The 26,437-nt window shown below is 37.4% G+C and overlaps 1 protein-coding gene across 1 annotated transcript; it reads left to right on the top strand.

The window, feature by feature from the left end:
* The first annotated feature begins 275 nt into the window (after nt 1-275).
* Nucleotides 276-17,900, top strand: gabra6b (gamma-aminobutyric acid type A receptor subunit alpha6b). Its single transcript, XM_085421060.1, has 9 exons — nt 276-310; nt 468-586; nt 974-1,041; nt 2,133-2,353; nt 3,803-3,885; nt 4,083-4,226; nt 4,511-4,663; nt 9,328-9,605; nt 17,640-17,900. Exons 1-9 carry the CDS (start codon nt 276-278, stop codon nt 17,898-17,900), a joined length of 1,362 nt encoding a protein of 453 aa, XP_085277186.1.
* Nucleotides 17,901-26,437: the final 8,537 nt, after the last annotated feature.

The raw sequence follows: 26,437 nt of genomic DNA, 5'->3' as shown, positions 1-26,437 counted from the left end.
CTGCAAACTGCTTTGTCCCGTTAACGTTAAAGCTCGCGTCGTTCTTCCTCTTCACTCTCTTAAAAACTCTTCAGGTTTTTCCAGCTGAGCGATTCAGGCTGAGGCGGGCGCAACCGCACTAGAGGGAAAGTCAAGTCGTGCTGGACTGGCGCGGTATCCTCTCACGGTTTACAAGTAAAGCAAGAGCGGACTCGCATTTTATCAAGCTTTGAAAATGATGGAATATGCTGATTTTAAAAGTTGACCTGGGATTTCTAGTTGTCAGGTGTCGAGGCATGGCTTTCCTTGTAACTTGCTTATTTTTGTCTTGGTGAGTATGGCAACTCTTTTCTCTGCATGTTCTCGGACTTTTACGCATCTTAATCACAGACTGTGGATGCTTGTGCCTTTGAGAAACTCAGTATATTCAACTGATTTTCTATTTGTTGAAATGAGCTTTGAGCAGTGCATATGTACTTTAGTTACAGTGCTAGCAGTGTTTGGGGAAATCAGCACAGTGAGACCAGTATATATTTGGATAACATCACGCGTATATTGGATAGATTACTGGATGGCTATGACAACAGACTGCGACCTGGATTTGGAGGTATGCTAATGGACGTATTATACTGTATTTTGTATAATATTGCTTCATGATGATTAGATCCATATCCTTCCTTAAAGGATAAAGTTTTACTCAACTAGTTGTGTGTATCTCATCTAGTTTACGTTATCTCTTAGCCGTCTTTCCCCTCTTACATTATAATAAAATCACAAGTTTGCTATTAGAAACTTTTCATAAAATTATCATATCTAAAGCATGCTGTTTTGTTGTGTGTTCATTTTATCTGATGTGGTTATTTTAAGTCTGTAAATGGCACATTTTATACATATAACTTTATTCCTTAACCTCTTTATATTTTAAGAAATTAACAAATAAGCTAGTCCAAAATTTTTGTCTGCATCAAAGCAACCACTTATCTTTCTGCTGTAGGTCCAGTTACAGAGGTCAAAACTGACATCTTTGTCACCAGCTTTGGACCTGTTTCAGATGTTGAGATGGTATGTCAACTATGCCGACCACTGAAGTACTGATACAGGATACACAAGGAAAAATGTGTGGATGTTATTCACATACATGTGTTTGGTTGATTGTAAACAAAGTACATGTGAAAACAAGATTTCACTGCAATGTATATGGTCTTTCAACCTCAACTCATGTTACTCCCAGCATTCATTATTCCAACATTTGGGCAGGATGTCATTAGTGCAGCTTAGGATTTTAATCTGGTTGACAATCCCCCCCACCCCCCCCACCCTCCGCCATAGCGATGTGGCTGTGTTAGGATGGAATAGGCGGGCTACTTCTGCCACGGGATAGGCTGAGTGATGTATGTCTGTTGTACTCTACTATCTTTGGTCTTAAGCTTTAGATACTGCTTCACAGCCTCTAAAGCCTACTAGAACTGCCATGCGATATGCTAGGGGCAGTTCTATAGAGGGGTATGTAAAGCTTTTAAGGGAAGCAAGGCCATCCATGTGATCTAAAGGCTGGATAGACTCATAATACTGACTTACTGCTGACTCTACAGATGAAATAAACTGTGTCTATTTTAACTGTGTATTAATAATGAATTACTCAATCAATTCACTTAACTTTCAGAGCTGGTAGGGAATGAAACATGGAAAACAGAAAAGTAAAATTTGCAACAATTGAAGAAAAACTATATATATATATATATATATATATATATATATATATATATATATATATATATATATGTGTGTGTGTGTGTGTGTGTGTGTGTGTGTGTGTGTGTGTGTGTGTGTGTGTGTGTAAAGGTGACCAAAGTGTACAATATGCTATGTCTTGAGGGTTTTCATCATAAACAAGGTTTTAGTTTTGGCAGTATTGGCATTAATAACATAATCCTCCAGAAAGAAAAAGAGACTGAGAAAGAGAAAACAATTCATCACATTGCCAATACTCTATCCAGCAGGTTCCTTCGAAACCATGGCTCACAAACCCATCTGCCATTATCTCCGGGGGAAGCAGATAATAATGGCAGGAGATAGTAGATGCAGCACCAGCAGTAGGAGTGGTCATAGTAGTAGTAAATACATTCGTAACCCACGCTCTCACCTCCATCCAGGAATACACCATGGATGTGTTCTTTCGTCAGACGTGGATTGACGAACGACTAAAATTTGAGGGCCCCATTGAGATCCTGCGGCTCAACAACTTGATGGTCAGCAAGATCTGGACACCGGACACATTTTTCCGCAATGGCAAGAGGTCGATCTCTCACAACATGACTACCCCCAACAAGCTGTTCCGCATCATGCAGAACGGAACTATCCTCTACACCATGAGGTAACAGTGCTGGACAGTGAGATTCAAACCTAGCCAAGACCGGAATAGAGCACAGACCTGGAAAACAAATTAGATGAACAGGCATCCAAGAATATGCACAGACATGAAAAGAAACAGCGTGCCATTCCAAAAACAAGATATGTGCCATCTGATACTGAAAACAGCCCTGGAAAGTGATTCAAACAAACATGACTCCAGCTTTGTTCCAAAAGGAGATATGCAGAATGAAAAAAAAAGCCCCTAGAGTCAATAATGGCACAAAAACAGATTTTTTTGTTTTTAATTAGATTATCTAAGTGGATGAACTCTAAAACATTTAAAAGTAAATAAAAAGGCTTTATCTAAGAAAAATTGTAAACTATATTACAATAAAGGGATGCCACCTTTGTCTACATTACAGATTTTATGAGGGTGGGGTGGGGGGCTATAGACAAGATGGCAGACACAAACCAACTTGTTTGTTTTTTTATTGTTTTGTTTTTTTTTACATATATGAAGTAGTGCTACATTTATTGGTTCACTGGCTGAAAAGAAAATACATTCGAAGGCAATAGATGTTTAAATAACAGATAAGCTAACTGTAGTTTTGTGAGTATAATGATGCAGTTTCTACAGTCTCAGCTTGAATTTTGTCCTTGTGTTAGCTTTGGGTAAAAGATCTAAACTTTTTCTGAATTACTTCATCTTAAAGTTGTTGTTTTTTTTTTTTTTTTTTTTTAAAGTAGTTTAACTTGAATCATTTCATTTGGGATCAGTTTCCCCCCCTTCGTCTGTGAGCCTGAGAAATTTCCTCAAAGCTCTGAGCTGCTTATTAGCTGTGAGTTCTTGTATAAACTGTCACTCTGGTAAACAAGAATATTATAACAACATTGTAGAACTGAATAACCTAAGTCATTTATTACATTAACAATAAAACCAATATAATATCACTGGAAATGTTTTAACAACTAAGGATATTATTAAGATGTTGTGTTCTGTGAATTTTATAACTTGAATAATTCCAAAGAATCAAATGTGTTTTACAAGTAAATAAACAAATAAATAAAATAAAATAAATACAAATAGAAAATAACATTAAGTTGTTATTAAAAATAAGTTATAAATAAGTTATGAAAATATGTAAGTATATGTTTTACTTATGAGCAGACAACAAACATGGGATTCTTCTTCTGCCATTAAAAATAAATAAATAAATAAAAACATCCTTTGTGAAATGTGTTATCCACGGTTGTCCTTCGCCAAGTTGTGTGTTCACCGCAGTGAAATGGTCTTGCAGGTTTTAGGTCATCTATGTTACCAAAAATATTGTATAATCCTATATTCTGTACTTGTTTTTTTGCTATAATGCTGAATGGCACCACACCAGACCCAGCTTGAAAGAGCAGTGTTTATAAAGCTAGTATGAAATATAAATCATACACTTAATTAAACTGTTTTCTATTCCTACAGATTAACTATAAATGCAGAGTGCCCCATGCGTCTGATGAACTTCCCCATGGACGGCCATGCCTGCCCACTTAAGTTTGGGAGTTGTGAGTTAGTTTTTTTTCAGCCTTACTCACCCGACAGATGGTGTCACTTTCAATCACTGATTACTCTGTCACTGAGCAGATGACTGACAAGATATCGTCAAAGATCTTAATTTGAAATGCCATACATATGTGTGTATGTGTGTGTGAATTTTTGAAAGTTTTCATTTTTAATCGCCCTTTTTATCCATGCTGTCTAGATGCTTACCCCATCAGTGAAATTGTGTACACATGGAAGAAAGGTCCTCTGTCATCTGTTGAAGTGCCACAAGAATCATCCAGTTTGCTGCAGTATGACCTTATTGGTCAGACAGTTTCCAGTGAGAGACTAAAATCCAATACAGGTGAGCAGATGTTTAACATCACCTGTCATAAAGAGTGTGCAGTGGTCACTGTGTTAAAACTAAAACCTGCTAAGGACACTTCAGTGAATCCGTGAACTATTTACCATTACATGTTTGTGGAATGTTATGTCATGCATGAACTTGCATTCTTTTTAAAAATTTCATCATAAATAGAACAATACTTTTCACCAGTCAGTATTAAAAGACTGGTGTATTCATCAGATGGCAACCATGTCAAGTAAATTCTCAGCATTGACAAATCTTTTTGGTATTTACTCTTCCAGGTGAATATGTCATTATGACCGTTCATTTTCACCTGCAAAGGAAAATGGGCTTCTTCTTGATTCAGACTTACATTCCCTGTATCATGACTGTCATCCTGGCCCAAGTCTCATTCTGGATTAATAAGGAATCAGTTCCAGCTCGGACTGTGTTCGGTAAGAGCTCCTTAAATTCTCATACTCATTTAGTGTATAAATTTCAATGTCAGTTTCAAGATTTGAAAAAAATATCAGAAAAAGGGATTTTGACGTAGACTCCAGAGCTAACACATTTCACACAGCCATTGACTACTTGGATTGAAATATTTGGAACGCTGAAGAACATTTTCAGTTTGTCTTCCAAAAATAACTGGCAATTTTTTGTAAATATTCAGGTTTTCTCAGTTCTAATTTTGCACCATTGCAGTTAGCTTCAGATTATGACACAACTTGAGTGCCCATTAATTAGCTGAACAAAATAGCCAAGCATACATTATCCATTATTTTGTTGTGGCTTACTTCTTTTTAGTAAAGTATCAAAGTATCAAAAAGCCAAATAATAAACTGTCTGGATTTATTGACTTGCCGCCCACTGGTTGACCCCACAACTCCTGACTCTCACTTTACAAACTTTAAGCAACTATATTTTCTCTGTTTGTTGCACCCTAAATTAAACTGCAATGAGCTGTCTTTAAAATGAAACCTCCTGCAATAGAACAAAGACCACCACAGTCATCACAGTCAGGTTTTACCTTCATTATCTCTATTCCTCCTCCACTATGGTGGAGCTGAATTAATTGGGAATAGATGTCCTTTTTGAAATTGGTCATGCAAGGGCTGAGAGGGGGAGGATGTTTACTTGGCCCTTTTCCGAGCACTCACAGGTTCCGCTTGCTCACATTACATTACGCTACAGTTGCTACCAAGCTCTAGCCTCAGGAGCAGCAAGGGTGAGATACACTGAACAAAAACAGAGATAGACTAAGAGGAATGACAGCAACAGAAAGACAGAAAAAGCACAGATGCAAAAAGTGAGGATAATGTGCAAAAGTGCACAGATTTTGCTATCATTTTTAACTGAATTTCCATTATTTGTAAAACTCAAGATGCAGCTGTGCACAGAAGCAGTGCTAGCCCTTGTCTTTGGAAACGAGCCAGCGCTCCAACAAATCTGCATTCTCCTTCAGAGAATAGATCCCCGTCATTAATGTTTGCATGGAAGTTGAAGCCTCGTGTAGAAAGCACATCTGTGGCAACTCATTAGCCTCACTCATCCTGCTGTTCTCAATTCACTCAGTACTGGCTGGAATGAAAAGATACAGACAAGCAAAAAACCCCCGAAACAAACCCAAAAACCTGCTCATTCTAAATCGAGGACAGAGGACACAAGAGATTATGTACAAAACAAGTTGCATTGCAAGTGATGGCCAAAAAGCCACTGCTTGAATAAATTGAATTAACACACAAGTTTTGGGTTGTGACTAAAAGATAGACAGTTTAGTTACGTTTGAGAAGAACAGATAAGTTATAGGTGACCTATAGGTGTAAGAATATTAAACATACAAAACATGTATTAAGGGAGTTCAAAACAAACAATTATTGTGTCTATGAAGTCATAATTCATTTGTGAACTTTAAACACTTCTTTGACTTCACAAGACATACATTTGCTACAACAACAGAAAACAGTGAATAGCTGTGTGTATTAATCTGATAATCATTATTTGGAAGGTAACCAGAGCTAGTGCACTCTCATTTTCTTCAGATGCATCCTAGGTTGTTTTGTTCTGGAGACAGGCCTGACACTGACAGTGCATTAAACCATACCATATTGCGTGCTGAATTGTCAACAACCTAAGAGCTGAAAGTCCCTTGAGCACAAGTCTTACAGACTTAATTGAGTGTGGCCTAATTTGTACCTTGCTTTTTTTCTTATAAAAGCCCATAAATGCCCCAAGCATTTCATTTCTATCCTGTCTTTATACTTCATCCCTCTCCCTCCCACACTCTTTCTTTCTTTTTCTTTTGCCTCTCCCTCCTACCCTGACAGGCTTTCTTTCCATGTTCCTCCTCCCTTTTGCAGTCATTTAACTGGTGCTTCAGATTTAAACAGTCAGACTGGTTGACTGTTGGAGGAGGTTGCATCTGAGGGTTGTTAGGTTTTACCATCAAAGTGCTGTGTAGAAAATGTTTTTGAGACATTATTAGGTGCATTAAAACCCCCATAAGTTCCTACAATGCTAATGAAAAGTGCACAGCTACAGTGCACATTTGGTAAACCATGGGAACAGTGTTCAATGGCCCTTTATCCCTGCTTGCTTTAGCTTGATGAAAGTGAATTAGATATGTACTTTGGTAATGGGCTATTAAAAGAGATGTTCATTGTCGTGGCTCAAGAGTTGGGAGTTCGCCTTGTAATCGGAAGGTTGCCGGTTCGAGCCCCGGCTTGGACAGTCTTGGTTGTTGTGTCCTTGGGCAAGACACTTCACCCGTTGCCTACTGGTGGTGGTCAGAGGGCCCGGTGGCGCCAGTGTCCGGCAGCCTCACCTCTGTCAGTGCGCCCCAGGGTGGCTGTGGCTACAATGTAGCTTGCCATCACCAGTGTGTGAATGTGTGCGTGAATGGGTGGATGACTGGATATGTAAAGCGCTTTGGGGTCCTTAGGGACTAGTAAAGCGCTATATAAATACAGGCCATTTACCATTGTCAGCATCTTTATCTGACTTAATAAGGAAGGAATCTGGGTGGGGAAAAGGGAAATTCTTATCTAAGGATTAAGAACTACGGATCATTTCTATTCATGAATTAAGTAGTATTAGGGGCTATGTCTGAAATGTTATATCTAAAATGGACATGTAATGGACCTTTTGTGTGATAAACTACTCTTCTCCCAAATGAAAATTACTTAGAAAAAAAATTAAAAAAAGAATAATTATATATATATATACATGTATATTGATTTCCTACTAAAAGGAAGTCTGTTAGTCTTAGTCTAAGCTTCAAGTTCATGTTCATTCTTTCTTCTGATCATCTCTCTCCATCATCTTGTCTGTACCTCATATTAGACAAGCAAACAAATATTAGCAAATACCATACAGCCTGGATGTCTTTCTCTAGAATGTTTATAGATATTCGGTCTCTTTTTACCGACGTGCCAATGTGGGGGCAGGGGTTAGTCTGCTTATGGACAGATTAGCATTCCCTCAAGTGACTTTTTGGCAACACTTTCTGATTTGAAATGCCACATTCTAGTTATATGCCATAAAACAGGACTGCTGCCACATGTTAAAAATATTCCATGGGAAAAATATGCTCTGCTTGGCTCTGTTATTTTCTTGTTACATCATATACACATATATTTTTATCAAAGATTTATGACATCAACATCTTAACTAGTGTTACACAGTATCTTTTGTTGTATGATGTGCAATGTGCCTTTTTTTAAAAGTATATCTTTCTCTATAAATATTAATAACACGATGCTACGATTTCGATTGGGACCTGGAGGTGCAGGATTAGAAATGAACAGCTGAAATGAACAGAAAAGAACAGCTCAGGTTCAATAATTTGGAGGGAAAGTAAGAGAAAAGGATGAGATAGTATGAATATAAGAAGAGGAGAGACACGGGGTATATTGGAGAAAAGATCTTAAAGATGGAGCTGCTAAGCAAAAGGAAAAAAGGAAGACCACAGAGATGGTTCATATATATGTAGCAAACGAGGATATGCAGAGAGTAGGGATGATAGAATTGGTGAAATTGAAGCAGATGATCCATGAGCAACCCCTAAAGGAAGCAGCTGAAGAAGAAGATGTATAAATGTGTATGTCAAGTTAGCTTATTATGATATTTATCAGTAACTCGTACGAGTCCATCATGATGGTTTGTTTGCAGTTTCATCATGGATATTGCTGATACTATTGATATTTTGATGAAAGTATAAATTTGAAATCTCAAATTTAGCAACTGCATGAAGAAACTGTAAGATTTCTCCCAATATTTAGGTTAACAATCATTGTTAACCTAAATTGTTAACTTTTTTGTTCTTTAGGAACAAATGTCCCAGTATTGCATATTTGTGTGTGGATTGTTACTGTCAGTGTCTTTAATGTTTTTACTTTTTGAGAAGCAATGAACACCTAAACATCCAGTTTTCTCAAATCCGTCTTTACAGAAGAGCTTCAACTTTGCATTGTTAGTGGGTTTGCTCGTGAACTGCTTATCCTGATCCTTCCACATCATTTCTGCTGGATGTATATCAGAACCTTGATGATTCCAAAAAATAATCTTTCTTTTACTACAAAAACTTTTTGGTAGAACGACCGATCAGTGTTTGTTTACTGGTTGTCTTTTTCTTTCACGTTTTCTCTGGTAAAATTAAGAATTTATTGTTTCATCACTAATGGCAAGCTGCCCTGGACCAGATGCACCAAAACATGCCCAAACTACAATACTCCCACCACCACGTTTCACAGATGGGATAAGGTTCCTTTGCTGGAATGCAGTGTTCTCCTTTCTCCAAACAGAAACTTCTCATTTCAACCAGAAAGCTCGATTTTTGACTCATATACATCCAATAAAATGTGTTCAGACAATCCTTTGGCCCTCTGTTTGAACAGCAGTGCTTTCTCTTTAAAATCCTGACATGCGTGAAATAGTTTTTTTTCTCTTTTTTGGTGTTAAACACCATTGTAATAAGTGGTGTGAAGATTTGGGTAAAATGATAAATGATTTCTAAGATTTGATCTACAGATTTTGAGAAAAAAAAAGGCTCAATTTAAACAGGCTGGCTCAGCATCCTTATTTAACAATATATCTACTGCTGTCTCCTTCCCATATGCAGGTATCACCACTGTCTTGACGATGACAACGCTCAGCATCAGTGCCCGCCACTCACTCCCTAAAGTCTCCTATGCCACAGCCATGGATTGGTTCATTGCTGTTTGCTTTGCCTTTGTCTTCTCCGCCCTGATTGAGTTTGCCGCCGTCAACTACTTCTCCACCTTACAGGCCAACAGGGAGCACCGGAAAGCAGCGGCCATGAAGGCAGCAGCTCAGGAGGCAGCAACTGCGGCCGCTGCTCCCGCTGTGGCCGCAGGGAATGACGTAGAGGTGTCCTCAGTAAGTCTAGCTCACCTTTTCAAACTTCTGTTTACATGTATCAACAAATATTCTGATAATTAGCTAGTTGAAGATGACCAGCCTGCTGTTGTTTCTTTCAGATAAAACATCTTAATATCACAAAAGTAGAGAAATGCCACCTTTACTTTTTTGCTTTTCTTTACTTAAACCAGTAAAGGACATGCAGAAAGTGATGGTATAGTATTAGCTCCAGCTTTAAACATTAGAAATTGGTTAATCCCAGCAATGAATGAAGCATGGGATTTAAAAAATGTGGCTCAGTAACATCTGGCTAATACTAAGCAAAGTGTATTTATGTATTTTTTTTGCACTAATTGCTCTGTGAAATGGCTTGCACATATTGATATGCCCCTATTTGAATTACACAAATTCTAGAAATTTACTTATTAGTTTTGGTTTTTCTGAATTATAACTCAAGGAAGGTGAGAAGCAGTTTTTTTTGTGAAGTATGAGTCATTTGTTTGGGAAGGGCTAAAAACACAAAAATGAGGTGGCCAAAAGTGCTTGTGGTTCTAAGGTTGAGGTATATAACATGCGCATTATGACATCATCTCTATATATTGCATATCAGGTTCTTCTCCCTAATCATTGTGTTTATTTAGATCTGAGGTTTGACTTGACTTCTGGTATCTTGCTAAGCTTCTGTATTTTTTTTTCATCCTGTCTAGCTTGTGTTTGTCTCTCTTTAGCTGACGAAATCCATTCTTTGCTCTGTGCTGTTATATAACAATTTCAGCGTTTCATTCTTTTCACAGTTTATGTTGGCTCTGTCAGCATGACATAAGCACATCTGTGTGGCAAACGGAGAGCAGTAGATAAAAAAAATAGTAATTGTGTTAAAAAAGGCGAGTACTACAATATGCAACCTTTTTGCTTAACTTACGTTGAGTCTAATTCTTGAATTCTGAATTGTCTAATCCTGAGTTAGAAAAGAGTTTGCTGAAAAAGACCTGAATTACCTGAACACTTGAATTTTTTTTTAGCTAACTCTGACTATATAAAAGTGTCTGACGAAGTTGTATGTATAATAAAAAAAGCCATTGTTAACTGAGCTCTGATGCAATGATTCATGATGGCAGTGATATAAAGAGCAGAGCTGTCATTTTATTCCAAGGAACTTGAAAAACAGCAATGAATCACACAACTTGAAATGTAATTATTCAAATTTAGTTCAATTCATTTCTGATATTTACAATAGGAGTTATCTTAGAGCACTCTACACTGTAAAGCCATACTGTAGGAAAAATGTAGGTAGTACTCCCTATGAGAACCCACGTGGGGAGAAAACACATATTCGAACTATATTCTGTCTATAGTGTAAAATGATTTAAACCACATTTACTTAAGTTTTATGATCGTATAGTTGTTTCAGCTTCATGCCAGCGATGACAAGAATATTTCATCACTGTGACCGATATCTCCATGACAAATGATTGTTCATTGATCAATGTTTAAAGCTTAGTCTGTACTTATTGCGTCAACACAGTGTGCATCAAAAGCCATGTCACTACCGGAGCCACACACTTTGATGTCTTTTTTGACTAGTTCTACAACTCCTGTTATTTGTGCCATTTTTTAGAGAATGCTCCATGGACACACAAATGCAAAAAGAGTTAGCTGGAGTTTTGAGTCTGTATCCATCATATAGCAGAAGACTCCTACATGGGCCAGTATTTCTTGGAGGGATACAATTACAGCAATTTGAAAGCATCAGACTTTCTACAGAGCAATGTGATGGATCACACAATTGTGCTTGTGTCCGAAAACTGCTTTATTAAATCTTAAAGGCCGCTTTGAAGGAGAAAGAGCAGGTAAAATTGGTTGTTTGAGCTCTGGTTGCTCCAGTCTGCATGCCAAATATCCTTGGTCAAGATACTGACCCCGAGTTGCTCTCCAATGCATCCATAAGAGTAAGAACTTCTATGAATTTTAGATTAAAAAACACTTACCAAAAAGAAAAAAAATCATAGGAAAATGTACTTGAATGAATGGGGGTGAATTAGGCAAGTTGTATAAAGCACTTTAAGAAAAGTGGTATATAGTCCATAATGGTAGTCCATTTACCAACCACTTTCATTTTCATATTTGTTGTTTATCCTCTGTTTAGTGAAGATTTAGTTTGCATTCCAATTTATTAATATTAGAAATGTTCCCATTTTAGTGTTACGGCAGATTCGTGTTTTTGTTCACTTTATTTTAAACAGCCTTTCAATTTAAAGAACTTTTTTTCGATACATGAGTGTTGTCTTCAGTCGAATATCTAATAAAAAGAACAATAACAATATTTTAAAAAATGTTTAACAGCAAAGCCTTTCATGAAAGACATTCAACAAATATAATAAACAGAAACATAAGAGAAATACCAAATTACCTGAAAAAAATCTTAAATTTTTGTTTGAATGTAAATGAGAAAGGCAGGCTTTAACAAGTGTAGACCATGCCAAGTCCCTGCTGCATACATGAAGTAATCATGTCAATGCAGTGTTTGTGATATATTGTGAAATTCTGCAAAGAAAATTAAAGGTTGTTCTGTGAGCAATGGGAGACCTTACCCCTGCTTTAGCATGTTGGTCCTGCTTGACAAGAATAGATTTGATTCTACTCTTAACCTTTTTCCCCTAAATTCTTTCTGTCGTATTTTTTGCTGACAGAACAAATACGACATTTGCCACATCTATAATGTAAATAGAACACAATACATGAAAAATCACAAAATCATGCTTTTGTTTGCAATTTATCCAATGCTTCTATCTCACCCTTTTGATCAATTAAATGTTACAATATTGCTTTTCCCTGCTTCCTCTCTCTGCTCTATGCTACTATTGTAAGACCTCTATTCTCTACTTCACACACACACACACACACACACACACACACACACACACACACACACACACACACACACACACACACACACACACACACACACACACACACAGATCTCCCTTCTGCGTCTCTCCTGCTACTTTTGCTTGAATGTGCTGTCCACACATAAACAGTGAAACATAACAACCTTCACTTTTTCCAGTTTTGCACTCATATAACTCACATGCAGATATTATCTGCAACACACACCTAACCAACCCGTGTATATACATCATCGGCAACAAACGATGTCCCCTGCATCCATATAGTTCACTCATCGCTTTCAACAATGCCTTATCTATCCATCTAGCTACAGTATATCATCCATCCAGCCCTTTCTCCCAGTCCTTTATTCATCCCTGTAACTGTGTGATAACCACAGTGAGTGACACGGGGAGACAGCCAGTGGCTCAGTGAATGATGTTGCTGCCGATTATGTAAGAGCCATAGATTAAGGGAATATCCAGCATATCACTGCACGCTCACAAGAAGGAGGGCAACCACCACCACAATAAAGCAGAGAGGGGGCTGAGAAAGCAGGCACAGTCCATTTAAAAAAAAAAAAAATTTTTTTTTTTTTTTATATGGAACAAGATGGAGAGATGGATGATGGGCCAGTGTGGTTTGTTTTTTGTGTTTTATGTGAGTTTGCATTCGTGTGTGTGTGTGTGTGTGTGTGTGTGTGTGTGTGTGTGTGTGTGTGTGTGTGTGTGTGTGTGTGTGTGTGTGTGTGTGTGTGTATGCATTAAAGTTACACTGAGAGGAGAAATAGAGTGGGAGGGATGCATCATGGAAAATGACTGCTTTCACCAAATATGTAGGAGGAAAGACTCTTTATTACATAGAAAAAAAACACAACAATGGCGTATCACTGGGAATAGAAATAGCCATCTACCAGTCACGATTTAAAAGACCACGACCTGTTATGACTGTCATGTAAAACACAGCAGGCATGGAAACCTCACAAAAGCAAATTGGTTCAGTTAATGAATCAAATATACAACTGTAAACATAATGGGGGATCGAGTGTTTGTCAGTGTGAGTAACGGGTGCTGAATGCATTTCCAGTGGTGAGTAGGTGGTGCAGTATTTAGTGCTGGAAATAAAGAAAATATTTTTTTCATATTAAGAAAAAAAAATAAGGTGAGAGATAGAAAGATGTGATCTTTATGCAGAGGTTGAGCCACGGGTACTTGCAATCACAGAATTTGAAAAGATTGCTTAGGCGATGAGACACTGATTAAATCAGGACATTTTTAAGGAAATTCTTTTGCTGTCCTGTCGGCTTAATAACTAGACTGAAAGAGAGGATTTTCAGGTTCAGGGATCAACACTAACTAAAAAGTAGCGTCATGGATGGTGCATAACATTTTGACTTTTGTTGCCAAGATGTCAGGTCTCTCTTGGAAATGAGATTTTTTGATCTCAATGAGATTTTTTTTTTACCTGAATAAATGAAGGACTAATAAAAAAATTGTAATGAAGTAACACTTGTTGAATGCACTGATTACAGGTATTTATTTAGAAATTTCTATTTCTACATCATTTAGCAGTCTTCCACCCCCCACCCCCTATTTTTCTATGTTTATAGCTAACTCTATAATAATTCAGTATGTGAAGCATAACCATAAATATCCACCTTTATCAACGGTATTATTAAATGATAATTTAGTCATGGTAATTCGATGGACATCCAGTTTTTGGAGAAAATTCTGCTGTGAAAAACACTGAACAACTGTTATCTTTCAGTCAACATGAGACAGGAAATAATCAAACCACCAGGGACCGGCGCTACATGAAGCTTACATCTCTAGCCTATTCATTTTTTATTCAGCACAGTTAAAGTTTCCAAGCCTAAAATGACTGCCTGCCAGGCTTAATCATTGGGAAATTTTGTATTTTTAAGAACTTTTTAGAAACAAGCTACAACCATTAAGCCAGTTAATGTATGTCATTAGCCTACTTTCACTTCCCATAATGGCAGTAGTGTAGGAAAGTTAAGTAACTTTCCCACACACTATGCAGAACTGCATGCCTCCCACTGTTTCCCACCAACTCTTTATTGAAATTTTCAGAAGTCATACTAGTAGCAGTTTTTTTTTTTTTTTTTTTTTTTGTTTTTTTTTTTTTTCTTTTTAAATGACATCAGAAACAGCAGTATGCGACATTACGTGATGGCAGAGCTTCAGTTCATCCTTTGTCATTTTTTTTTTTTTTTTTTCTTTTTTTTTTTTTTTTTTTTTAATAAATAGGACAGGGGGAATGAATGAGAGAGAGAGGGGGAGAGAAAAAAAGAAAACCAAAGGGGAGAAGAGACGGTGAGAAGGGGGGGGAAGAGAGACAAAAAAAAAAAAAAAAAAAAAACTCCTGGGTCACCTGTATGGAGAAAAAAAAACAAAAACAAACAAACAAACAGAGGAGACAGCAAACAACAAAGAGCAACATAATAATAGAGAAAACAAAGCACCATCACAATAAACTAGCTAGTCATAGATATCAGTATTTACTAAGTAATAAACAATATTGTGCAGCACGCAAGATAGACAGCGCACAGTGTGCTTTGAGGCAGCAGCCAAGAAAGCTTTAGTCCGCGTCTGTGAATACCCATGTGTGCATACCTGTGTGGATCAGCATGCTTGCATTCCAAAGGTTTCTCCATGTAATGATCTGCTAGGGAGTGTGGGGGGGCCTCAGCTAGTACTAGTAGCAGTTTTGCAATGTAATTTAGTCATGCAAATTAATTTAGTCATCTAAAATGTGCAACTGTGCCTTAAACTGTGCAATCACCTTGAGCAACCATGCTATGATTCAAAGAAGTCACCTGAATTCACTTCGCCTAGGGCAAGATCTCTGTGTTACTGAATTTGCGAGGTTAAAAGAGTTATGTTGTCACCAGTGTTTTTGAAGGCTTTGATATATGTGTGAACAATTTGTTTCTTATCCTTATTTCTCTGCCAGTAATCTCTTGGTACTGTACATAAAAGTAAAAAAACAAAACAAAAACAAAAAACAGTTTCGTGAACCCTGTGAGATTGTGAGATTAATATGGTTTAAATGTGCAAAATGACAATGATCAGGAAATTTTTTGTCTTTTCATTCATTTATCCGTATCCTTCGATGGTTCATCTTATTGGATCATAACTGTTGTGTGTGACTGTGTGTGTAATATCCATGGCTTTTAATTTGTAATAATTATTTACATATATTCACCCACTTACATCCAAACACCCAGAGATGAGGCTCCTTAGTGGACAGAAAGTGAAATCGTGCTGTCTATTAACCCCTTCGCACACTATGAAACATAAACACACTCGTGTGTAGCTCTTAACCTGCTCTACTCACGGAGACCCACATCCAAACATGATCCATATATCCGTTAGTCAGCACCCAACCTTTCTGTGAGTCTGTTGAAAACTAGAGCAGTGAATAAGGGACAAGGACTTGATCTCCCATGAGATTTAAGAGGAAGCCAAGAGATCCTGTTGTCATCATGAGCAATAGCTTGTCATTTGGCTCAACTGCAGACATGTGCAGTACACCATGCAGAAGTAATGCATGCGGTGTGTGTACTCACTGCATGTTGTTACCTAAAAGGGAAACAGAAACAGGTAGCTGACATTTGAAGCTACAGCCTGGTGTTGTGAAGCATACAGTATACCACTCACAGATAAGAGGATACACTATTATTCACTGAAGAGTGAACTTAACCTCGAAAATGACTGGTGGTAATGGTGGACCTGCTCTCTCTCTCACAGCCCTTCCCCAGTGTTGCTATAGAACTTTACAGAGCTTGATATATTCATCAAGCCCATAATAATACAGCTTAAAGAGAATAGAAAGGTTTAAAATGCTGCTCAAACATTAGCTTTTTTATCTTTGTCTAACACCTCCATATCAAATGTTTGTGACTTGCACTCCTGTGAACTTCCTCAAATGATAAACACATTTAAACCCCCAGACGTATAATATATTAAGATTTTACAGCATGATTGCACTACTCAGCATAGCTGCCATGGAATGACTGACAAATATTTTATATTTAATTTGATTCAGTATTAATGTTGTTAATAACTCTAATTTAACTGCTAATGGATTTTTAAACTGGCCACCATGGATTTTATTTATTTATTTATTTTTTGGAATGTTTCCCCTAAGCCTTAGGATTGTAACAGTTTAATAGTTTCTTAACCTGTAGAGGAGCATGTAATCCTGTAGCCTCACAAATCCTGCCTAAATCTCACAAGTTCAGATTTTGTTCCAAGACTGCCAAAAAATATCCACACTGAAGTGAGAAACACTGAATGCTTTAGTAAACTACTAGGAGTTTTTCCCCCAAAATAAAATGTAAAGAACTGTTCAAACTCTGCTCTGCAATAAATGTTCTAGAAACTTGCAAATTTAACAAGGAATATATTTGAAATTTCCATGTAAACAAAAAGTGTCCTATAAAGCATAAATATGGCACAAAACAGCATATTTAAAATAAATATTAAATTATATTATTATAAAGTTCAGTGCTTACTCAGTGAAGCTGCTGATCAATAAAAGGCCATCGTGGAATGACTGTATTTTTTTATGCTGAAATTTGTTCCTTTAAAAGGGAACGTGTTCTTTCTCACTTACTCTACCTGGAGGCAACACATTGTTACTTGACCCATTTTCCAGATGTACACTCCCCTTACTTTCTGTACACATACTGTATATGATTTACAACTATTGGAGCAGGGAGCATGTGTTGCGATCACACTAGTTTACTCAAAGTTGATGAGGCGTGAGAAACCCATGCGTCAATATATTGAGCTTCTTTCGTTTAATATGGTTTGTTTGCCTCCCACAACTACACCAGCCTTGACAGAATGGGCTGAAGTTTCAATCAAAATCAAAACATCATTGATTTTCTTTTCTGGGTGTAATTACTGTGATACTCATACTCATTTTAGATATAGATCACATGCTCCATAGAACATATGGACTTATCTATTTACAGTATGTTAAACACACCACTATCATCAGAATGGATTTTTCCTTTTTTCCTTATTTCCTCCCTTAACACTAACTAGCATTGATGTTATAAGATACTGACATTATAACATTTTGTTTTTCCCTGGTCTTTATATACTTTGTATCGTTCTTATTTTCCTCTCCAAGGTGGATGCCAGTAGTGTGCTTAAGAAGAGGATGAACTCCACCCCGATGTTTGAGCGTCCTGCCAAGACATTTCCCAACCCACCGGTCAATGCCCAAGCATTCCTCCAGCAAGGTTCGGCTGTACCGGCCAACAATGTTCTGACTGGCACCAGCATCATCGACAAATACTCACGCATCCTTTTCCCCCTTTCGTTTGGCGCCTTCAACCTGGTCTACTGGATTGTCTATCTTACCAAGGACACAATGGAGATGTCCAGGTGAACAGATGGCATGTTGTTACAAATGATTCCAGCATTTGTTTTTATGTGTTTGTAGAGAGACAACAGACAGATTTTAGGATGACTACTGCCTTACTGACTATAACTGAATGTTTTTTTTTCCCCCCACTCGGCTAGGAAAGCCCGATGGGATATTGTCGGCAACCTGCTGGGTGGGAGGGTGGGCGGGCAGGCGGCGTCGACACCCAAATTTGTGAATGCAATAACTTGAGAACAACGCAACATAGTAGTATCAAATTAGCACCATTGGTACATCTACTAAAATCTCACACAAGTTTGAATCTCACAGATCTCAGCCTCAAGGTCAAGGTCAGAGGTCAAGCATTAACTTGACTACTACGAAACAAATGTACAGCTTCTGTACTTATATAAGATATAATGATATATGGAATGTTCATCAAATTATTGACATATGAACAAGAAAATTATTTGCACTTTACATTACTGCTTGGTAACAGTGTGGTAATAATAGAGTAATAAGGTGGAAATGACAAGGTAATAATATGGAAATAGGAGTTTACTATGACTTAAATACAAATTAATATCAAAGTAATAACTAAGTAATATCATGCATAATCAGTGGCTTTAGCTGAGTAATAGAGTAATAGTAATAGCTGAGTAATAATAATATTGGGTGAGAAGGTGGAGTCTGAAGGAGCAGTGAGGACGTTGGATGGGAAACTGCAGGTTTAGTTATTTTGCTACTTTCATATTAATACCACACTACCACAGTATTACCAAACTGTAATAGAAAGTCTTTTCTCTGTCAAGTTTGCATGCTGAGGTTCTCACACGCAGTTGGTGTTAGTCTTTTCATCAGTTACAATTACCTACTTTGATTCCAGATCTTCATAATAAACTTGAAGAGTCAATATGTGGTAAATTTTAAAAGACGCAAAAGATGCTTTTTGCTCAAAAAAGGCTCATAAGGTTCCACAATATGACTGTGTAATCTGGTTTATGTCCCCACAACAATAATACAATACACATACATGCATACACATTTCTCACAATTAAGAAAAATGTGAGAGTTTTGGATGAAAAGAAAGGCAGTATGCTGATTATGTGGGCAGGTGGTTCTGGAAGTTTACATTTTGCTAAGTCTCCAAGTGTGTGAGAAATAGCTTATATTGTCTTCCTTATTGGTGGATTTTGTTGCGCTTAGGGACCTTTGGCTATTGAGCAAAATATAACTGAAAATATACCCATCTGTGTTCTAAAGTTTGTCTGCTGTGTGTGTGTGTACTTGTGTGTTTGTATACCAATGGGTCTCTGTGTGTAAGAGATAAAGGAAGTTAGAGACAGAGAGAGAAAACAGAATATGGGAATGTGAGGTATTCATTATATATATTGTTTTACATTTTTTTCTTTCTTCATTGTGCATTTGCTATTCTGGAAGGGCATATATTATTCATCAAATACACAAAGATCTTTCAACTTACAGAGAATTTTTCCAATATGACTTTTTCCAAACGTGTTAGAGACTGGTCACGGGGTTGATACTGAACGGACTGCATTATTTACAGGTTTTATGAGTATGTACTTTCAATACATAATGAATTCTTGCCCAAATAGGATGAACACGCAATTATCTTCTGTTTCTCTTAGCAACATTACTAAAAATATATCTCCTAGCCATCATTTGCCATGCATAGATTGCACTTGTAAACAGGCATAATAGCTGTGTGCAAAGCTTTAATGAGCCATGCCTGTCCAAGCCAGAGAAAATAAAGAAAAAATAATTAATGTATAATTGCTTGACCTCTTTATAAAGTCATAATTCTCTTATATTTGGGCTAATGTGGTACAAAACTGTGCAATATCTGTAATGGCCAGCAGGGGTTGGCTCTCCTATCTTAAAACAAGTCAAAGTGTAGAGAAGACTAGGATAAAAGTAGCCTAATTCACGCATAATTTATTGTCTCAGTCAACATTTCACTAATGACTTAATGGTCTCATTTGGGAATTTCAAGTCATATTGAATGCAAAATTAACTTTATGTTGAATCTGCAGTCACATTAAGTGAAATATATGGTAAAAAGGGACCGCTTGCTCTCTTTATAATTGGCAACTTCATTAATCTACCAGAAAACAACCCTTCTACTCACTTGATCTGTGACCTCAGTAAACACTTTCCTGATAGGTTTATTATCTCAAATGCTAATTTAATGTCTTATTAAAACTTTAATTTATAGTCTAATGAAAATTTAAAGTTTGTTATTGAATCATGCTAACTTTTTTAATCAATCCACTTTTTAACCTCCTAAGACCCGAACTCTTCCACTGCATGGATTTTTAATTTCTCTTTGATATTTGGACATATTGGGGCCCGATGAATGTAAAAACAAAGATTTACCAGATTTTTGTTTTTTGCCTTATTTTTGCTTTTAAGAAAAATGAGAGCCACATATGAGCATATTCGTTTAAAATTTTCATAGAACAGTAGCAGTATAATGTCCTCGTAAGTAGATATCAGGACCTTGTAGAGCAAAATTCAGTATTTTGGTCTAAATAACCCAAAATGTGATTTCCACATATGTGGACACCAGGTCCTGATCAGACACACACTCTGTATGATGATCTTTTCTTTGCTGTTTGCTAACTAAGCTCCCACTAATATTTAGTTTTTTTAAATTTTCGTTCAAATTTTCATACAAAATGTGATCTCAAAGAAATCCTTTAGCTTTTTGTCAAACATCAGGATTTCTACATATTGAATTCAGCGAAGGCGACAGCTTTCAAACAATACACCTTAAGCTTACACTAAATCAGTTTAGTAAACAGCATCAAATCATATATAGGATGTGACTTGAAACAGCAACTTGAGAGGCTAATACTCACAACAGACTATATTATGAATACTTATAGTACAACATAGTAAACTAAATCTGAACCTATTTTTCTGTTTTTTCAGGTGCTGTCTTTTAAATTGTATACTGCACATAACTTACAGTTATTGCTGATATACACAGCAGTCGTGCTGCGTCTTGGCTTTGTTATTGCTAAAGCACAAATAGCGCTATGGTTCTTTTGATGACATCATGAGATGCATTGTGCTCTCTTATATTACATCTATAGCTCCCGTATGACACTTTGATAGGATGTTGAGATTTATACTAGTTAGAGATAAAAAGGCTCACTTTATTGTGTATGTGTGCAACTTAGTGTGCTTGATTTGTCCCGGCCATATGCTCTAAACAAATGTGTCTGCCTGGTTGTGCATTTATGTTCACACTATCGATATGCACACTATCAATGTGCATCAACACTTCTGACTCTGGGGCTTTTCAACTGTGTGGGTTCAGCTCCTTTTATTCTCCTTTCTTGCTCTTTCTCTAAAAAGAGAAAAGCCCCCTTGCATGAGCTGAGACAAGTCAGATGACATGACAGTGTTGGAAGGGATCAGGATAGCTGTGTGTGACTAACCCGCTTAGTGACACACTCCTAACTGTTTCTGTTAATTGATAGGAACTGCAAGCTTGAAAGGAGATCCTGACAAACGTCCTGTAGAAAAATTGCAGAGTGACAGCATTTCAGCTCTGGGAATCAGGAGCAATTAAAAATAAGAAAATGGCATATAATAAAGTATGCATGTGTTTCTTTTGGAATTCATGTGCATATGTCACAGAGGAATTTCTTCACATACAGTGCATTTAAGTGTGACTGAGAAAGTGCAGTGAGTGGGGAGGATTGATGAAAGGCAAGAAGGAGGTGATACAATACACAGAGCCCCAGGGCTAATAACTGAAACCCCCAGTGGTCTTAGAAGCAGCTAGTGCAAAGAACAAGTATAACCACAGGTTGTCATTCTGATCGATAACGGCTACATGACTGTAAGAGTTGAATCGTCTAACATCGACAAAAACTGCCACTGAACACGCTTGCTGCAGGTGGTGTTGTAGAGATGGTTCTTATATTCATCCTGAGAAAGATCAGAAGGTCTTCTCCAATACAGAACATCTCATGTCTGAAATCCTACTTGCGAACTTGGCATGTCAGCAGAAGACAACAACCGCAAACAGACCCTTTTTGGGGAAAATAATCTTATTGACAGTGATATGCTGCGAAGAGATGCACCTGTTAAAATGTTATCCATTTTTTCAGCAGTAGATATTACATCTTTGGAACAAAATTACTTATTTTCAAATCACAGTGGGTCTCAGAGGCAGCAATAAGTTACTATCGGGCTTGGCAAGGGAATAGAGTTCCTGGCAGGATGATCAGAGGTTTTTGGTGTGCTCGTCATGTCAGGAGCTGGGCAGTTATCTGCTGAGATGACTCTAAAAAGTAACAGTACTGCACCTCAATCCATTCCATGAAAATAGACAAGTGCAGAGAAAAACTCACAACGCTTTTGTTGACATAATGATGATTTCTAAAACACTAAAAACAGTCATAAAACATTTCTTGGCATGCATTTTGTTATTATGAAATATATATAGTTGCTTGATAATTCACTTTTGGCATCTTGCCAACAGACTCACCCAAATGATAACCTTTACAAGTAAAATCACACTGAAATTTGCTGCCAATCTTTATGCCACATGGAGGTAAACATGAATAAAGAGGTTATAAAGCTGCCAATAGTTGACTTTTTTCCATAAATAAACTGTTTGGTATTGTAAAGTTCACCCTTTTCTCAATTAAACATCTGATTATCAGCATGAATGAAGGGAAACATATCAATGTGGGTGAGAACCTGAATGGTGAATTGCATTTTTACCTAATTTGCTTGTTGCCTGGGATAATTGAGATATATTTGGCTGATATTTTGAATTGTGGCTAAAGTGGTGCAAACACTGCCTAAGATTATAAGTTAAATTACAGTTAAAATAGCGGGAGCGCTATAGATTATGACTGAAACACGGTCCACTGCACAATACTTTCACAGTTAACACTTTACATTTCTTTGCTCTTGTGTGCAGCACCACCTACACTAGTAACCTCTTGATTCTCAGTAAGACCCACATGAATCCAAATATTGTATCCATTAAATGAAAGTGAGCAGCTCTTTTCATTTCAGAGAAATAAATATACAACTCCAGCGGCCTAACTGAAAGCAGATAGCTGTGCAAGCAACAGACCCTTTTTCTCTCTTTGTGTCTTTGCTTTTTTATTGAAGGGTCTCCTGCAAAGATGAGGTGAACCAAAAGAAAAGATTTTGGTCTGCTGTGAGTGTAGGTGGATTTGTGTGCAAGTGTGTGTCTACTTCAGTGAGGATACAGGCATACAAGTGTATAAATGTGCCGTGGCAGCAGTGCCTACCGACTGCAGGCTATTTTAATGAATAGCACCATTCAGGGCGAGACATGAAGGAAACAAATTTGCTGAAAACACTTCCTTCCGTGAAGGGCCCCAGCTGGTTGGTTGACTGGTTGCTGGCTGCCTAGCAGGCTAAATGGTGTATGTGTGTCAGAGTGGGTACAGCAGGCGATAAGCCTTGCTCCTCTTTATTGGCCATCAGAGTTCCAGGCTTGAAAAAACAACTTCCCTATTGTTGCTCATAAATCAAAACCACTAAATGCTCTTTCAAACTCAATTCCTATTTTCAACTGCAGGGCCATAGCCATAGCTTTGGTGTAATGATCATTCAATTACAGGCCACTCATACAGGGAGTAGAGAAGACCGATATAAACAGTGATCCCCTATCTATCATTTTTCTCTCCTGGGTCTTGTGAGAACTGTTTACATCTGCCTTTGTCTGTCAGGCGTTTATCACACATCTACCTTTGTTTGCATGGAAGCCTGTGTGCACACTCATGCAGAAAAAAAACACAAGCATTTACAAATCTTAATAGGATAATTTGTTATCAAACAAGAAATCTGTTCTCTTTTTTCTTTTTTTCGCATCGTCTATCACCCCTTGCTCCCATTTGCTTTTTCTATTTCTTACTCTATCTAGTGTCACTCTTTTAAACGCTTCCTTTCTCAGTCACCATCTCTCCACTATATTACCACATCTTCCACTCTGCCATGGTGCACAGTCTGCAGTCTGAATCTTCCTTGATAAAACGGGACAGCCTGACAGGCTAAGCAGAGTGCTGTCCCTCTACCTCATTTTCTCAGCATTAATCACCCAGGCTTTCAACTGCAAAGAAGAGACTTGTCTCTGTGGGACTCTCCCAGTGCTTTGCTGATCAGTCCTCTTTAGCAACTGTACAGATGCAAATTTGTCATTTGGTTAGTTGAACAAATGCAGTTAATAAGGAAAGGCAGCCTTGTTTTAAGATAAATGGTGCTGTTACCAAAAGGTCACAAGTTCACTTCCTTTAAGAGCCTGTCTGCAGTTCTTTGACCTGTCAGTGCACCCTAGAACAAGACTGATGATTCATTTCAAGTCAGACTCTTTGAATCTTTTTCTTAAAGACATATGAATTGTTTTGACAGTAAAATATTGTGAGAATGGAATGACAAATGTCGTAGCAAATGTCACATATATAATTTCTGTCACCTGGACACATGTATATTGCAAATTGTTTTGTTTAATCTATGCAGTGTTCCCAGGGGTCGCCAAGTGGGCTTTGCCAAGTGGAGGTAGTGTAGGTAAGGGGGCAAAAGGGGAAAAAGACTCATTTACAACTAAGTCTTACAATAATTTTGTAGGGTATATTCATATAAATGTTGCTCCTTCTTTAGGTTTTCCTTTGCTCTTTGTCGTACATGCTACATAGTATATGCAGGAGTTACGTGAAATATTGTATTATGGCTGCTTTCCAAAACCTAGCCTTTGTAAACATGGAAATTGAGAAGAGTTGCTAAAGAAATTCAAATTCAACTCGACCTCATCTCGAAACAAGTCCTGTTACTTAGCAACGACAATGAATCAAATTTGGGGCAGTTATTTTAGTAATTATTTTGAAACATTATCAAAATTACCCTTCATTTCAATGGTCAGGGGACCATAAAAACTGCATGTACAAAATATCCAAATCCAATCGAATATACTTAAATATTTGTTGACTTTACCCATAAATAAGACTTTTTTTTTCACTTTTTCCAGCATATTTGCTGTTATAAAATCTCCCATGAATTTCATTTTTAGAAATTGTTTGAGTTTCATGTCTATCTTTCTTATGATGCTACTGCTGCTAGCTCAACCCAACAGTTGTGTAGCAAAGAGTCTGCCTACTGTACAATGTGCCCAATAAGTCTATTGCACCCTGCCCAGTTTGGCCGGCACCTGTTGTCCTCCTTGACTTTAAATAAGATGAATTTCAATCATCATTTAATTTGTTGTCAAAGAGATTTCATTATATGAATTGCCAACTTTAGCCATAAATCATATAGAGATCCACTGAAAGCTAATATGAATTAGTCCTAAGCCTTAAATTTCCAGCTTACCAAATGTCACATGCTGAGCAGCACTTACATTTGAAAGTAATCTCTCAGTGTCCTCTCTTTGTTGCATTTTTCTCCACCTAAAGTGGGACGTTTTAAAACATCTTTGTTCTTCCTGGAAAATACGTGAACTGTGCACATCTAGCTAGCGCACAGATTCTGTGCCAAACTGCACAGAGAACCTGTTTGTCACTGGTGATGTTTGTTGAACTGCTAGAAAGGTTTCATTTGAGATTACCCATAAAAAAGTTATTTTGTAGTGCTAGCTAGATGCTGAAGTACTGCTGGTGCAACATTATTGATATCTGCATACTTGTTATTAATCTCTGGCTGTCTTCACCAGCATGTCTTTTATACTGTCTTCCTTCTCTTACCCCAACCGGTCGTGGAAGATGGCCGCCCCTCCCTGAGCCTGGTTCTGCTGGAGGTTTCTTCCTGTTAAAAGGGAGTTTTTCCTTCTCACTGTCGCCAAAGTGCTTGCCCATAGCGGGTCATTTCATTGTTGGGTTCCTCTCTGTTTGTATTATTGTAGGGTCTACCTTATAATATAAAACGCCTTGAGGCGACTGTTGAATTCAATTGAATGCATAACAGGAATGAATCAATGGTGGAGAAGGGGCTGCAGTAGGTAGGGTAGGGTCAAGTGGTGAATTAACTGTAGCATCAGCTGGAAAGATGGAGTTAGTAAGTTAGGCAGTTTCATACAAAATACTAACTATCAGATTTATTTAGTCATTGAATCGAAGATTCTGTAATGCTATTCTAGATCATTCCAGCCCTCTTAAACCCCAGAGTGTACCAATAATACAAGGCAGTGACAATAAATTATAACAAATCAGTATACAATGGTACATTTGTTGTCATACTCCACTGTGTTTTACTTTTGACTGGAATGACACTATGGTTAAACACTTATGTCTACTGGATTTACAAATGCTAAATGCCTATTTTTAATCTGTCTCAGCATATCACAGTTAAAACTTGATGATATAAAGGATGAAGTTAAAAGACACAAAAAATACATTTGCATACTGAAACTATTAAAGATTTTGTTTTCATTTTTGTATTGCAGTGAATTCTAACTAAAAACACACAGAAAACCGCCAACTTTTGCCAGCAGGCATGTAAAGTTCTCTGGCTAAAAATGGCTCTCAGTGCTGTCAAAAGTGTCACCGGCTTCA

The sequence above is a fragment of the Rhamphochromis longiceps genome, linkage group LG10, assembly GCF_057381845.1.
Source record: "Rhamphochromis longiceps isolate RC_006_pf linkage group LG10, R_longiceps_female_GT1.1, whole genome shotgun sequence".
Classification (NCBI taxonomy): Eukaryota; Metazoa; Chordata; class Actinopteri; order Cichliformes; family Cichlidae; genus Rhamphochromis; species Rhamphochromis longiceps.
The sequence above is the reverse complement of the archived record's forward strand: the minus strand, read 5'-3'. Positions and strand labels throughout refer to the sequence as shown.